Source organism: Capra hircus, chromosome 1, assembly GCF_001704415.2.
Source record: "Capra hircus breed San Clemente chromosome 1, ASM170441v1, whole genome shotgun sequence".
Taxonomy (NCBI): Eukaryota; Metazoa; Chordata; class Mammalia; order Artiodactyla; family Bovidae; genus Capra; species Capra hircus.
This window is the reverse complement of record NC_030808.1, coordinates 79,880,266-79,893,070: the sequence shown is the minus strand read 5'-3', so window position 1 is coordinate 79,893,070 and position 12,805 is coordinate 79,880,266. Positions and strand designations below refer to the sequence as shown.

Genomic DNA, 12,805 nt, shown 5'->3' with positions numbered 1-12,805 from the left:
CAGACTCCATATCATTTTTCAGATCTCCTCAAGACCCTGAAGATCCTTTTGTCTTCCTAGAGCATTAACTAGCTTTGCAACTGTGGCAGATTTGCAAATCTAACAGCTAGAATACAAACTTTATCATCCCTAATATTTTTGAAAGAAGATTGCTTAGTATAATGAGATGTTGGGCAGACCTTGCTTTGTACTGTAGCTCCATCCCTTCCGAGCTCTGTGATTGTGGGCCAGGTACATAATCTCTTAGAGCTTCCTTTTCAAGCCCTGTTTGGGGCTTGGAAATAATGTGAGGAGTAAAGGAAGACATCAAACTGGACTGTTGTGTGAGTTTAACAGAACTGTAAAGTCTAGACTCTATAGTTAAGATGTATCAGTATCTACAGCCACACCCACACAGAAGGTGTATTAATTTCCTAGGCCCACCATGACAAAACACCACAGATAGTGTGGCTGAAACAACAGTGATTTATTTTCTCACAGTTCTCGGTGGCAGAAGTACTAGATCAAGGTGATGTCAAGGTTGGTTTCTGACAAGGGCTCTTCCTGGCTTGAGGATGGCCACCTTCTATGCCATTACGTGTGCATGTGAGTTGAAGGTAGAGAGAGATCTCTGCTATCTCTTCCCTGTCTTATAATGATGTCAGTTTTATTAAATTAGGGCCCCATCTTTAGGACCTTATTTAATCTTAATTATCTCCCCAAAGCCTTATCTCCAATATAATTACGTAGGGGGTTAGGGCTTCAACATATCAATTTGGGAGGGACACAATTCAGTTTGTAACAGAGGGAAAGAAAGATTTGGTAAGAAAAAAGACCCACGTACTCACAGTGGGAATATCTTAAGAATGCGATTATATATGATTACTTTCTTCTATATGTATATAGATAGATGGATGTGTGTGTGTGTGCGCGCACACACACGTGTACATTCTTGTATTCTCTTTTAACTTTCTGCAGTGACTATTTCTAACTTTATGACTAGAAAGCCTGCTTTAAACGGGTTTCTAAACAGCAACAACCCATCTCCCCAGTGTAGTCTTTCCCTGGCACTTTCTCCTTGGGGGTCCGTTGCTCTGGAAATGACTTACTTTCCTCATCATGAGGCCCTGGGGATCCCTGAACTCAGGTCAGACTCTACCTGAGGGTGAGTACAGGAGCATTTGAGAAGAGCTTTATTTTCAAGTCCCTTGTGCTGCAGTTGGACAAAGGACTGAGGTGTTGTCCAGACATGTCTAGTCACCCAGGCAGGGCCTTACAGGATGGGCATGTCTTATAAATAAGGCACCTGGGGCCCAGATAGGGCAATGACCCTCCTAAGACCACAAGCGAGTTAGACACAAAGTAGTCTCCCAATTCCCCAAACACTTTTAAGCCTTTTTTTTTTTGAGGAAATCTTTGACTCTCATATAAAGGGGTACCAAAATTAATATGTTAAGTCCAGAGCTGTGTTCTTCTAAGGCTGAGGGGTGCTTGCTGGCTTCTCCTCTTTCCTTCCACCAGATCCCAGCCCTGGTCACTTTCTTTTCCTTCTCTCCAGATAAAGCAAGAATTTGCCTTCAGCTCTTCTTCATTTTCTAGGTTACTTTCTCACTTGTCTCAAGTGGCTCAAGTAAATGACCATTTCCCCACTGTGTACAGTGAGAACTGAGATCAGTCTGATCCTCAGAGTGTGCTGGTGTATTTGAATATCTTGTGGTTTATGAATACAGCCCTGTGGGAACAGAAACAAGTCTGCCAAGACCTAGGCTCTGAAATCTGGTCCTGGTTCTGCCTTATACTCAGCTGGAAGTCTCAGACCTCAGTTTACCCTTCTGAAAATCATGGGTTTGGATTCAGTCTTTTGCGGATTTTCCTGTATGACACATGAAAACTTAGGAAGCAAAATTCTCGTGACACATTTTCTTTTTTAAAAAATATTTATTTAGCTGTGTCGGGTCTTAGTTGTGGTATGCAAGCTTAGGTCCCCTATAGCGTGTGGAATCTTAATTCCCTGACCAGGGATGGAACCCAGGTCCCCTGCCTTGCAAGGTAGATTCTTAACCACTGACCACCAGGGCACTCCATCATGACACTTTCCTACACTCATCAAGTGCTTTCTTTGATGTTTTCTGCCACAGGTGTTCCACCCTATCTTCTTAGCAGTGAAGTAGGTAGATTAGAAGTGTAGAATCTGGAACCAGACAAAAGGGATCCCATTCAGACTCCCCGAGTTACTAGCCATATGGTTTGGGTAAACTACTAATACTTAGCATCTCTGAGTCTACTCCTTTATTTATAAAATGGGTATATTAAGAATTGCTACCTAAGATTGTTGTAAAAATGGACTAACATAAACGTATCTGGCTTAGAATAAACATCATTTAAGCAGCATCTGCTATCATCATAGTTATCATCTGCATCTCTCTTGGATTTGCAAGGACAGTAACACCACAGACCCTGGGAGAGTAACAAGGTGCAGGAAGTACTGCTCCTGGCCTCTGGCTTTATGTACTAAAAAGACAGCTTGAGAGAAACATTTTTTAAAAATCCCAGTTATCTCTAATCCTCATCAGTTAGGGATAAATCACCTGGTGTCAGTCCTCTACATAGAAAGAAGCATAGCTTAAGAAAGGACACTTTCAGTCTACCAGCAGTTTCTGGTGGTGGTGGGGGGTGTGGAGTGGGATGGGGACAGGGAGTGAAGTTGTAGAGTTCAGTCTTGGAAGTCATGTATAAGATAGTGGGAGGGTGTCCCTCTGCCTATCCCTTATGTCTATCTTGCAAAGCCCTGTTTGCCAGGATGCCCACGCTGCGTTTGGACTATAGCACTAAATTCCTGTGCTGTGAGTTACCATGTTTCCCACAGAAAGAGGACAGTGCTTGATGTTGGAAGATGTGCGTCCCATTTCTGGTTCCTGTGGCCTCTCGCCTGTGGGACTCCAGGCCAGTTGCCTCATCTTTGAACTTCAAAACTCTATTCTATCCCCACATACCGGCTGCTGTTCTTTCCATGTTCTCATTTTAGGAAAGTGGCCTGAGGTCCAGGACTCACCTTGACCTCTTTTTCCTTCACTTTCAACATCCAGTTAGTCTGCAAGTGTACAGACGTGGTTCAATTGTCCAAGGTTCAATTGTCGTTGAACCCTTGCAGCAACCCTATTAGGCAGATACTATTGATTATTCATATTTGCACATGAATTATTCATACAGCTGATGGTTGTAACTTTTTCATTTCCCCACCATTTTTACTTATGCTACAGTAGCATCTTTTATCTGAGCTTCCTTTTCTGTAAAAATTCTAGTCCAGAACACTGGTCTGTTTGGATCCTTCTCACGAGCCTTCATTGGTCCTGCCATCTACTGAGGAAACCCTGAGCTCCCCCGTGTGGCACTTGCCTACATTTCTCTGACCCCTTCAGGGTCTCTTTCCCCTTGTGTCTAAGCCACACTGGACAACCTTCAATTCCTAAACAAGCTCTTCACTTTACTAACTAGAATTAGGTTTGTCAGCAAGTGACAAGAATACTCTGCCCGCCTCTCAATACTAGTTTAACAAGATAAAAGTATATTTCTCATGTAAAAGAAGTCTAGAGCTGGTGTAGTGTTCCAGAGAGTCAGGAACCCAGACTTCTACTACCTCATGCATCTGCCGTTCTACCATGTGACTTCCACTTCATGGTCCAAGGTGGCTGCTCAAGCTACAGTTATTACACCCACCATTTGCAGCAGGAAGGATGAAAGAACAAAGAAGGTCATAACCCTGCCTCTAAGAACAGTTTCTGGGAGTCACACTTGCTTACACACCATTGGCCATCATTTTGTCACACAGCCACACCTAGCTGCTAGGCTAGGAAATTTTTATTTTGGCTAGTCTTTATTTTAGATAGCCATGTGCTGAGGTAAACATTGTTTCCAAGGAAGGAGAGGATGGGTATGGGGTGGCACCTAGGAGTCTGCCACGTAGTCTCACATCTGGGGGGTGTGTACATTGTTCCTTCTGTCCAGCCCCTCTTCCCTCTCCCTTCTCAGTCCCTTGGCTTGGCCTAGCCTTACCTGTCCCTTGGCACTGTTACCTCATGCCCATCCTCACTCTGGCACCCTGTGACCGCCTGGGCTCCTCAGCACCCAGTACAACTGCACAGTCTCTGGCCAAGGTGGGCCCACCACCAATATTTCTTCTTTCAAATATTCAAATTCTTTCAAATTCACTGAAGAAATGGGATTATGTTCTTCAGGCTCCCAGGACCTTCGTACATCTGGGGGAAAGTATAGTGATGGGGTAGCTGAATGATCTTAAAGGCTCACAGCAGACTGCCACTCTTGGTTGTAGAGACAACTCATCTTCCCACAGTGGGACACTGCTCAGGTCTCAGCCTTCGTGATGGTGAGCGATCGATGTGGAGAGAGGCTACTGTTGTGATTCTTGCTTTCAATTCCAGTCAGTTCTTGATTTGATTTCTGCCATTTGTTTCTCTCATTTTAAACCTGGGCAGTATCTCCCACATGCTTTTTAAGGTGACTGACAGCTGGTCTTGCGTATCAGCTTTGTCCCTTAAGAGGGACACAACTTCTTTCATTGCTAAGCCTTCAGGCCCCTCCTTGGTCTTTCTCACTCGCTGTAGTGCCCGCACTGGATCCTCAGGACAGCTCCTGAAATAGGAGGGCAGTGTTACCTGCACTCAGAAATGGGACATGAGGACCTAAGTGACCTTCTGACTTGCTCGCAGTCATCGGACATGTGGCAAAGCCAAGAACTGAGCCGGGTCTTTCTGTAATAAGTGTAGTAGCTTTCACCTTCTGCTGCCACACTTCTCCTATTTTAATAAGTACTTTAACATTTCTGTGCATAATTTCTTCCCAAATTTAAAGTCCCCTAGGATAAAAGGCAAAATGTGAAGTTACTGAGTCAAGGTGTATAAATATACTTTTTAAGAAGGCTGTTAATGTGTTTTGCAAAACTGATCCAGCAAGGATGTCCTATGGAGCCCTATCACAGTCACATTTTGCCCTGGCTAGCCCAAGAGCTGGGGAGCCTGAGAGTGTGGGGAGGAGAGGGGCTGGCTAGTTCCTCAGCAAGGCACACGTGAGCCTCCCCCCAGCCTGGGGGGATTCTCATGTCTAAGTGTATGCCATGGCCCCTCTAGTACTTTGGCTACCTCATGCGAAGAGTTGACTCATTGGAAAAGACTCTGATGCTGGGAGGGATTAGGGGCAGGACGAAAAGGGGACGACAGAGGATGAGATGGCTGGATGGCATCACCGACTCAATGGACGTGAGTTTGAGTGAACTCCGGGAGATGGTGATGGACAGGGAGGCTTGGCGTGCTGCAGTTCATGGTGTCACAAAGAGTCGGACACCGCTGAGTGACTGAACTGAACTGATGGCCCCTCCACATGGGCCAACTACTTTGGTGCTCAAGCACAGATTCTGCCATCCAGTCCAATGTGGCAGAAACCAGTGCCTGTATTGGACTCTCAGATGTCCCATGTCTGTCTCCAGCATGCTCTGTAGTAACTACTACATGCCAGGCTTGTTAGGTGATTGAAGGGCTTTTCAGAGATCATTTTGGTTATATGTGATTCTGACTTTAAACCTCAGCCCCCTGACCTCCATACGAGGCATGACCACAGGGGACTCTACCCCAAGCCATGTTCACTGTACCCTTTCTCCAATAATCTCAAAAGTCTGAGTGGAACCCTTTCTGCTATGTGACTGATGGGGTATGACAAAATGTCCTTTAAGGTCCACACAGTTCCAGCTGTCATCTCTGTCTTCTCACAAGTGCTGCCCCAAAACTTAGACACTTCACTGGGCTCTAGGGCCTCAGGTGGCACTTGTGATGTGTCAGGTACTACTACAAGCCAACACTCAGGTGTAAATGTCCAGGTGACAGCCTGTGTTTCTTCCTGCAGTTGGTCACCACAGAAGCGGGCTTCCTCAAAGACAGTTTGTACAATGAAGGAATCCTAATTGTGTGGGACCCATCTGTTTACCATTCAGATATCCCAAAGGTAAGTGGATGTCCACGGGAAATTGGGATTGAGTCACCTGTTTTCTGTACATTTCCCTGACATACTGGGTTTTTGAAGTTGTGATTGACCTAGCCACCCTGAGGGTTGACTGGTTCCATTTCAGGGCACCTCACTTTTGGATTAGTTGTTCAGGAGGATTCCTGTCCTATACCAGTGCTCTCAATGCCCGCCCTGCATTGCCATGTATTTGTCTCCCAACTATGGTCTGTATCAGGAGTAATAGTGGCTGGATTTCCCACCATCTGGGGTGGATTGTGTTCATGTAATAATTATTTCTGATGAGCAGTAGCAGGCATAGACAGTTGCTACTATCTCTCCTATACACAATATTACTTGTTCCACACTTCAGTTTCCACTTTTCATTTCACTCTTATAGCAACAGAAAGAAGTAGGCAGAAGCATGGTTATTCCCATTTTACAGATGAGGACAACAGAATGTGGTGGTGGGGGTAGGGTTATTGCCTGGGACTCGATTTGCTAAGCAGAGGGCCCAGATCTGCAACGTCAGCTCTTCCAGGGCAGGAGACAGAGCCTTAGTCCTGCTGGGCTCTAGTTTCTCTGGCCTCTCACTGTTTGTCACACAAGTCAGCTGGCCTCTCCCTGGCATGGGTTGCAGTGGCCACAGGAGAAAGGCTTTAAGGAGGAGGGACAGAGAGCACTCTCCTTGGTAGACTCAATTCTCATGCTGGACACACCGGTAGCTGACAGGCTCTGGTGGTCCCTGGCACCCTCCTCTGCCTACCTCAGTTTACAGTTTTGCACTGATCTCACTTAGAACTGAAATTTGCCTGGGTCAGGTCAAGGACTGTGAGTCCACAGCTGTGACAATCTGGGTCCCAGTTTTCACCCCTTTAAAAAAGAGAGGTGGGGTTAGATAGGGCCAAGAGCCCCTCTCAGCTCTGATATCTTTCCCAGTCTGTGATCCTGAGGTCTGAAGCTGTTCTGTGGTCACCAAGATCAAATGTCCCTGTGAGCACAGGCTATGTGCTGGGTGCCCTGCTATCAAGTGAGAGCTGTGATATGCAGGAGAAGCATGGAGTCTATCTTGATGAAGGGATGTCTCTCAGGAATCTGCCAGGAGTGGTCCCTCCCCACCTCCCCTAGTCCTCAGAGGATGATGAACGTCGGGGTGGCAGCAGAGCAGCCCATTGCTCTCCTTGAGGAGACCTCTTCCTTCTTTTTCAGTGGTACAGAAATCCCGACTACAGTTTCTTCAATAACTTCAAGAGCTATCGTAAGCTGCATCCTGATCAGCCCTTTTACATCCTCAAGCCGCAGATGCCTTGGGAGCTGTGGGACATCATTCAAGAAATCTCCTCAGAGCTGATTCAGCCAAATCCCCCATCCTCTGGGATGCTCGGTGAGTCCATGTCTGAGAAAGACCTCTGGTGCTTGTCTCTACAATAGAGTAGCTTTCTTCTGGGGTCTCATTCATTTGTTAATTTGCCAAACAGTTGCTAGTTTTTTGCTATATTTTTATGCTGAGGCAAATTCCAACTAAGACACAGAGATCAATACGATAGAATCTTCTTAACTTCAGGGTGTCCAGTGGGAGCATTCGGTCAGGTGTCTGAGGCAACATTCAGTTTGTGCCAGGAAAGTGTAACCAGCTTGGTGCCATAGGAGAGAGGACCCCTTCTAGGAAGACAGCCTGAGAACTTTGTGGAGAACAGGACCAGGCCTGGGAAAGGGGAGATTTGGCAAGTGGAGATGGAGTAAAAAGAGAAGCACAGAAAAGATGAGGCAGGAGGAGCAGGGCTGGGACTTGGGTGAGGCCAGCCAGGCACCTACTTCAGATGTACAATTTAAGGAGCTGCCACAAAATTCAGAAGCAAATGATATCTTAATAATGTCTTTTAAAAAATCACAGTGAAAAATTTCATGATAGACAAAATATTAAAATTCTAGATAAAGGATCAATAATAATGCCATTATTGTCCTGAGCCGTATTAGAATCTGAAGAAAAAGGAAGAATCAGTAATATTTAGAATTTCACCTAGTGGCCTCCCTATCTGTGGCCCTGAGAGAAGTCTGAGTGGTGAAGCTGCACTTGGTTTGGGGGTCACAAATGGAGTTGTGGGTGCCGGTGTTGGGGGGCGTGGCCAGAGTGCTGAGGGCCCTGAGCGCTGGCTGCAGGCTTTCTTCTTGGACTTACTCCACAGCTCGCTGCCCTCATGGCCTGTCTGCCCCTCACTGCCTCTCACTCTGAGTTCAGCTGGACCACAGGCACTTTCTGCCAGATGCCCACCTGCCTTCCCTATTAGACTGCAGCTCCCTCAGGGCGGAACTGTGTTTGCCTCTTCCTTGTGGGGACATTTCCTGATAGAGATGAAGGTACTTTCAGTATCCCGTCTGCTTTATGCCTTTCTCTTCAACTTTTGGATAGGTGCCTTGGGGGTACTTCCTGGACCCCTTTGAGCAGGAGTAGATGGAGAGCATCCTAGGGACACTCTCCTGTTGCCCTGCTGCCTGCCTTTGCTTGTGCTGTCCCCTCCACCAGCAGTCCTTCCCCCTTGCCCATCCCTCATGGCCAGAGCCCTTGCCAGCCGCCACACCAGTGCTCCGGGGGGCTCATGAGAGCCCGCTCTCATAGAAGCCTCCCTCCCCTCATCTGGAAGCATGACTGCTGGGCCATCATCACTTAGTTGCATCTGTCTTTTCTCGCCCATCATATCAGGGTAGGGGACAGCCGGAGGGGGTTAACAGGGCTTTCCCCATGTCTAATTCTTCTGGAACAGAGCTGCTGCTAGCAGTTTACAGTTTTGCTGTTAGTAAGAACTGTTCTTCATAAAAGTTCCCTATATTGATGGTTGACAAGAGCAGTCTTAGAGCTATGATCTTATTGCATCTCAACAGCAGCCTGTGTGGTAGGGAGAGTGGGTAGATCACCCCCTTGGGACAGGTGGAGAACCTGAGGCCCTGAGAGGGATGTGTCCTGCAGGAGATGACTGAGCCAGGTGGGGACAAGCATGGGGGATGGGAGGCATCCGCCATCTCTTGTTGGGTCTGCATCTCTGTGTTCTGTACTCCTCCCTGAGCGCACCACCCACCACACTCTCTCAGCTCCTCTCTTCTGACTGAGCCCATCAATACAGACCGGCGCATGCTCCTGTAACAGCTGCCCCCCTCCCACCTGAGGCATGAAGCCTTCCTTCCCCACAGTGTTTCACCAGGTACTAGTGTAAGAAACACCTCCCAAATAACCAGCTATGAGGCTCATCCAAGATACAGACATGAGAGAAAGTAATATCTGCATGGAATGGTTCTGTCTCCTCAGTCACCTTGCCCTCTCTCTTCATAGAGCTTCTTGACAGTGATCAGTTCATTGGCTGATGGTGGAGCCCTTCAATTCATTAATGTTTAGGGAGGACCTGCTGGGCACCGGGCTCTGACCTGGGTGCTGAGCATACGAAGGTTTGTGAGCCCTGCACCCTGAGGAGCAGCCTGTTGGATGGGCTTACCGGAGCAACTCACACTCATAAACAGACATTCCAGACATACCTCTCCAGCTTTCAGGGTGTGGCTGTGGGGCTCCCTGGGCAGAACTCCGGGGAGCCAGGGTGGGTTGTTGCGCAGGACTCACCTCTGCTCTCCTCTCCAGGCATTGCCATTATGATGTCACTGTGTGACCAAGTGGATATTTACGAGTTCCTCCCATCCAAGCGCAAGACTGATGTGTGCTACTACTATCAGAGGTATTTCGACAGTGCCTGCACAATGGGCGCCTACCACCCACTCCTCTTTGAGAAGAACATGGTGAAGCACCTCAACCTCGGCACAGATGAGGACATCTACCTGCTTGGAAAAGCTACACTGCCTGGCTTCCGGACAATTCGCTGTGGAGCATAAGCTCCCCAACCAGGCCCCCTTACCCTTCCCCATCAGCCGGTCTTCTGGCCACCCCAGGCCTGGGAAGGAAGACTGTGTGCCTGAATAATCACAGCCCACACTTCAGGCAGCAAGAGCCCTGGGACTTCAGAAACTCAAGGGCAGGGCCCCCAGCCCAGCCTGCCCTGTTGTCATGGTGGGGTGTGAACCCAAAGCCTCCTGTCTCACTCATGTATACCTGTTTAGCATTCCCTCCAGAGAGGGTCCTCCTGCCCCCAACCTAGGTAAATGCAAGATCCACCTTTCCCACCAGGGCTGCCAAAACTGGTCTGCTTTCCCCACCAGAATGATGTTGTTATTGCGAACCAGGGAAACAGGAAAAAAGGTAGTCTTTATCCTCACGGAGAAGGCGATGGCACCCCACTCCAGTACTCCTGCCTGGAAAATCCCATGGGTGGAGGAACCTGGTAGACTGCAGTCCATGGGGTCATGAAGAGTCAGACACGACTGAGCGACTTCACTTTCACTTTTCACATTCATGCACTGGAGAAGGAAATGGCAACCCACTCCAGTGTTCTTGCCTGGAGAATCCCAGGAACGGGGGAGCCTGGTGGGCTGCCGTCTATGGAGTCACACAGAGTCGGACACGACTGAAGCGACTTAGCAGCAGTAGCAGCAGCAGCTCCATCCTCAAGTTGCATATAGATCAGTGCGAGGGACCAGATGGATTCAGTGTGCTTGATGCACAGGGGCTTGTGGGTATGGGCTTGCTGTGTGGCTGTTTTTGCACCCAGGAGGGACCACACTCTTCCTGTGTCAGTGGGTCATAGAGGGCTTCATGGAGCTGGGGGCTGTGAAGTGGATTTTAGAAGAGAAGAAACATGTCAAGCAGATTTCGTCTAAGTCATCTGAGATGTGTTTTCCTGTCTGCCTTTATTACCTGTATTTAAGATCTGCCTGAGTTTACAGGCTCAAGGTATTTTTTGAGGAAACCCCCTCATTTCTGAGGCATCAACTGAAGCCCCATACAGATACCAGGCAAGCCAGATGCCAAAGCCCTGATTTCCCCAGGCTCGCCTGGCCTGAGCCTAGCCTAGCCTACCAGCTGGGTGTGCACGTCTATCCAAGTCTCCCTTTTTGATGCCCACCCCCAAACCTCCTCCTGCCATCCTGTTTTTCCCTTTAATCTTCCCGCTCCCAAATTACTTTCAAGCATTTTCCATTTTAAAATTTCCTGACTTTTTTTTTTTTTTTTACCTTCATGGGCCTTTTGTGAAAGGCCTCTCAGGGATTGGGAACATGGTTTCCTAGGACTTAAGAGTCGCTCTCAGAGGTCAGAACCTTGGAGATCATGACTAATTCTCACCAGGTGTATCAGAGTGCTGTGCCCCCACCCCCGCCTGCAAGGGAGCAACATCAAAGCCTCTGGAGAGGTCTGTCTCCTGTGGTCTATCCACACACACACTCTGGACCATTGTGCTAAGTCCCCTCCCCTGATGGGGAGCCACACTAGACTGGACCAGGCTTCTGGACTCCTGAGCTAGCCCCAATGTGCTCATGGGTCTTGAATGTTGAGGTCCAGACCAGTTGTTGTGGAGCTGGAGTACTCATTCATGGTCAAACCGCTGGCTTGTGCAGGCAGTAGAAAGAGCTCTGGAGTGAGAAGCCCTGGGTTTTCAAAGTGATGCTCCCCTATTACTTGCCATGCCACCATGGGCAAATTCTCCTCTCTGAGCCTTTTTCCACACTTATAAAATGGGTGGTGAGCCTGCCTCACAGGTGCTATGAGGGTTACCCGGGAGAAGGCAGGTGCTCAGTGCACGCTGGATTCCTTCCTTCCTTTACTAAGATCCTGCCCTGTGCCCACACCTGGCAGCATCCTGCTGTGAAGCAGGCCAGAGAGTGGGCTTTGTCCTCAGGGAATGTAATGTCCTATTGGGAGACAATAATACCTACCCTGCTTGGAACACCCTGGCAACCATCCGAGGGAGTGGAGGGTGCAGAACGTGTCCCTCCTCAGGCCTGATCCTCTCTGGGATGGGCAGAGCACTTGGGCCACTGGCTGCTGTGACCCCAGGCTTTTCCACATCTCTGGGCCCAAGAATTCCTGGGAGTCATTGAATCATGAGCATGGAGTGCAGAGGGAGATGGCATTCCATCGCCAGGAGAGAGATGTTGGTATGGACACTGAGACTACACTGGGTAGATGCTTAGCTTTTATGTATTATTATTAAGAGATCAAGTTAATTTAATTGTGCTTTCTCAACCTAGAAACGGGTAGAATGCAAATAAGATGTGGATACTCTCTTAGTCTGATTAAATGTTTTATATTTGTGACAGGCAATTTAAAAATTATGACTGTGTCTTGTAGGAAAGCCACTGTCTCTAAGCTGTTCTGTTTTATTCAGTAGCTATCTGTTCATTCTCTATCATGAAGTCTTCAAATCTTTCTATCTCAATCAAAAAGCTATTGATGTTGGCCTGGAGTTGAGACGTCAATCTCAGAAACTTCTGAATCATGTCCTAAGCTATTTCTGAATTATCCAAAGATTATGTAAAATTTTAAAATAAATGATTGTTAAAAAATTTTATCCCTCTTTTCTTATTAAGGGGACAACCACTCATTGTCAATTCTTGTCTCCAAAGAAGACACAACAAGAATCCTGAACCCCCAAACCCTCCCCCATGAGCTCCTCTGCCTTAGCCTCTTGTCACTTCTACAGGAAAAGAACTACTTACGCAGCAGGATATCATCTGTGAGATAGCAACTGGTTTGTTTTTTTCCTTTTGTGCTTGCTTGGATTCAAATGACAAAGCTGTTGTTCATCCAATACCTCAAGGAAGGGCTGCAGGAGGACAGAAAGCAGAATGAAAGGAAGTTCTTGCCTTGGTTTCCAAAAGTCTAAAACCCTTAAAGGAACAATGTCCCAAGGGGATAGCCAAGTTGTTTAGATACAGAAATTTC

The 12,805-nt window shown here is 47.6% G+C and overlaps 1 protein-coding gene across 5 annotated transcripts in view; it reads left to right on the top strand.

Annotated features, from left to right (window-relative positions):
- Nucleotides 1–12,425, top strand: part of ST6GAL1 (ST6 beta-galactoside alpha-2,6-sialyltransferase 1) — a 139,608-nt gene extending 127,183 nt beyond the window's left edge. For 4 of the 5 annotated variants that reach the window (XM_018051786.1, XM_018052854.1, XM_013962773.2 and 1 more), the window contains 3 exons: nt 5,893–5,991; nt 7,198–7,372; nt 9,614–12,425. In XM_018051786.1, the coding sequence (XP_017907275.1) occupies nt 5,893–5,991; nt 7,198–7,372; nt 9,614–9,861 (522 nt within the window). In that variant the 3' untranslated portion in view covers nt 9,862–12,425. 5 annotated transcript variants of the gene reach the window in all.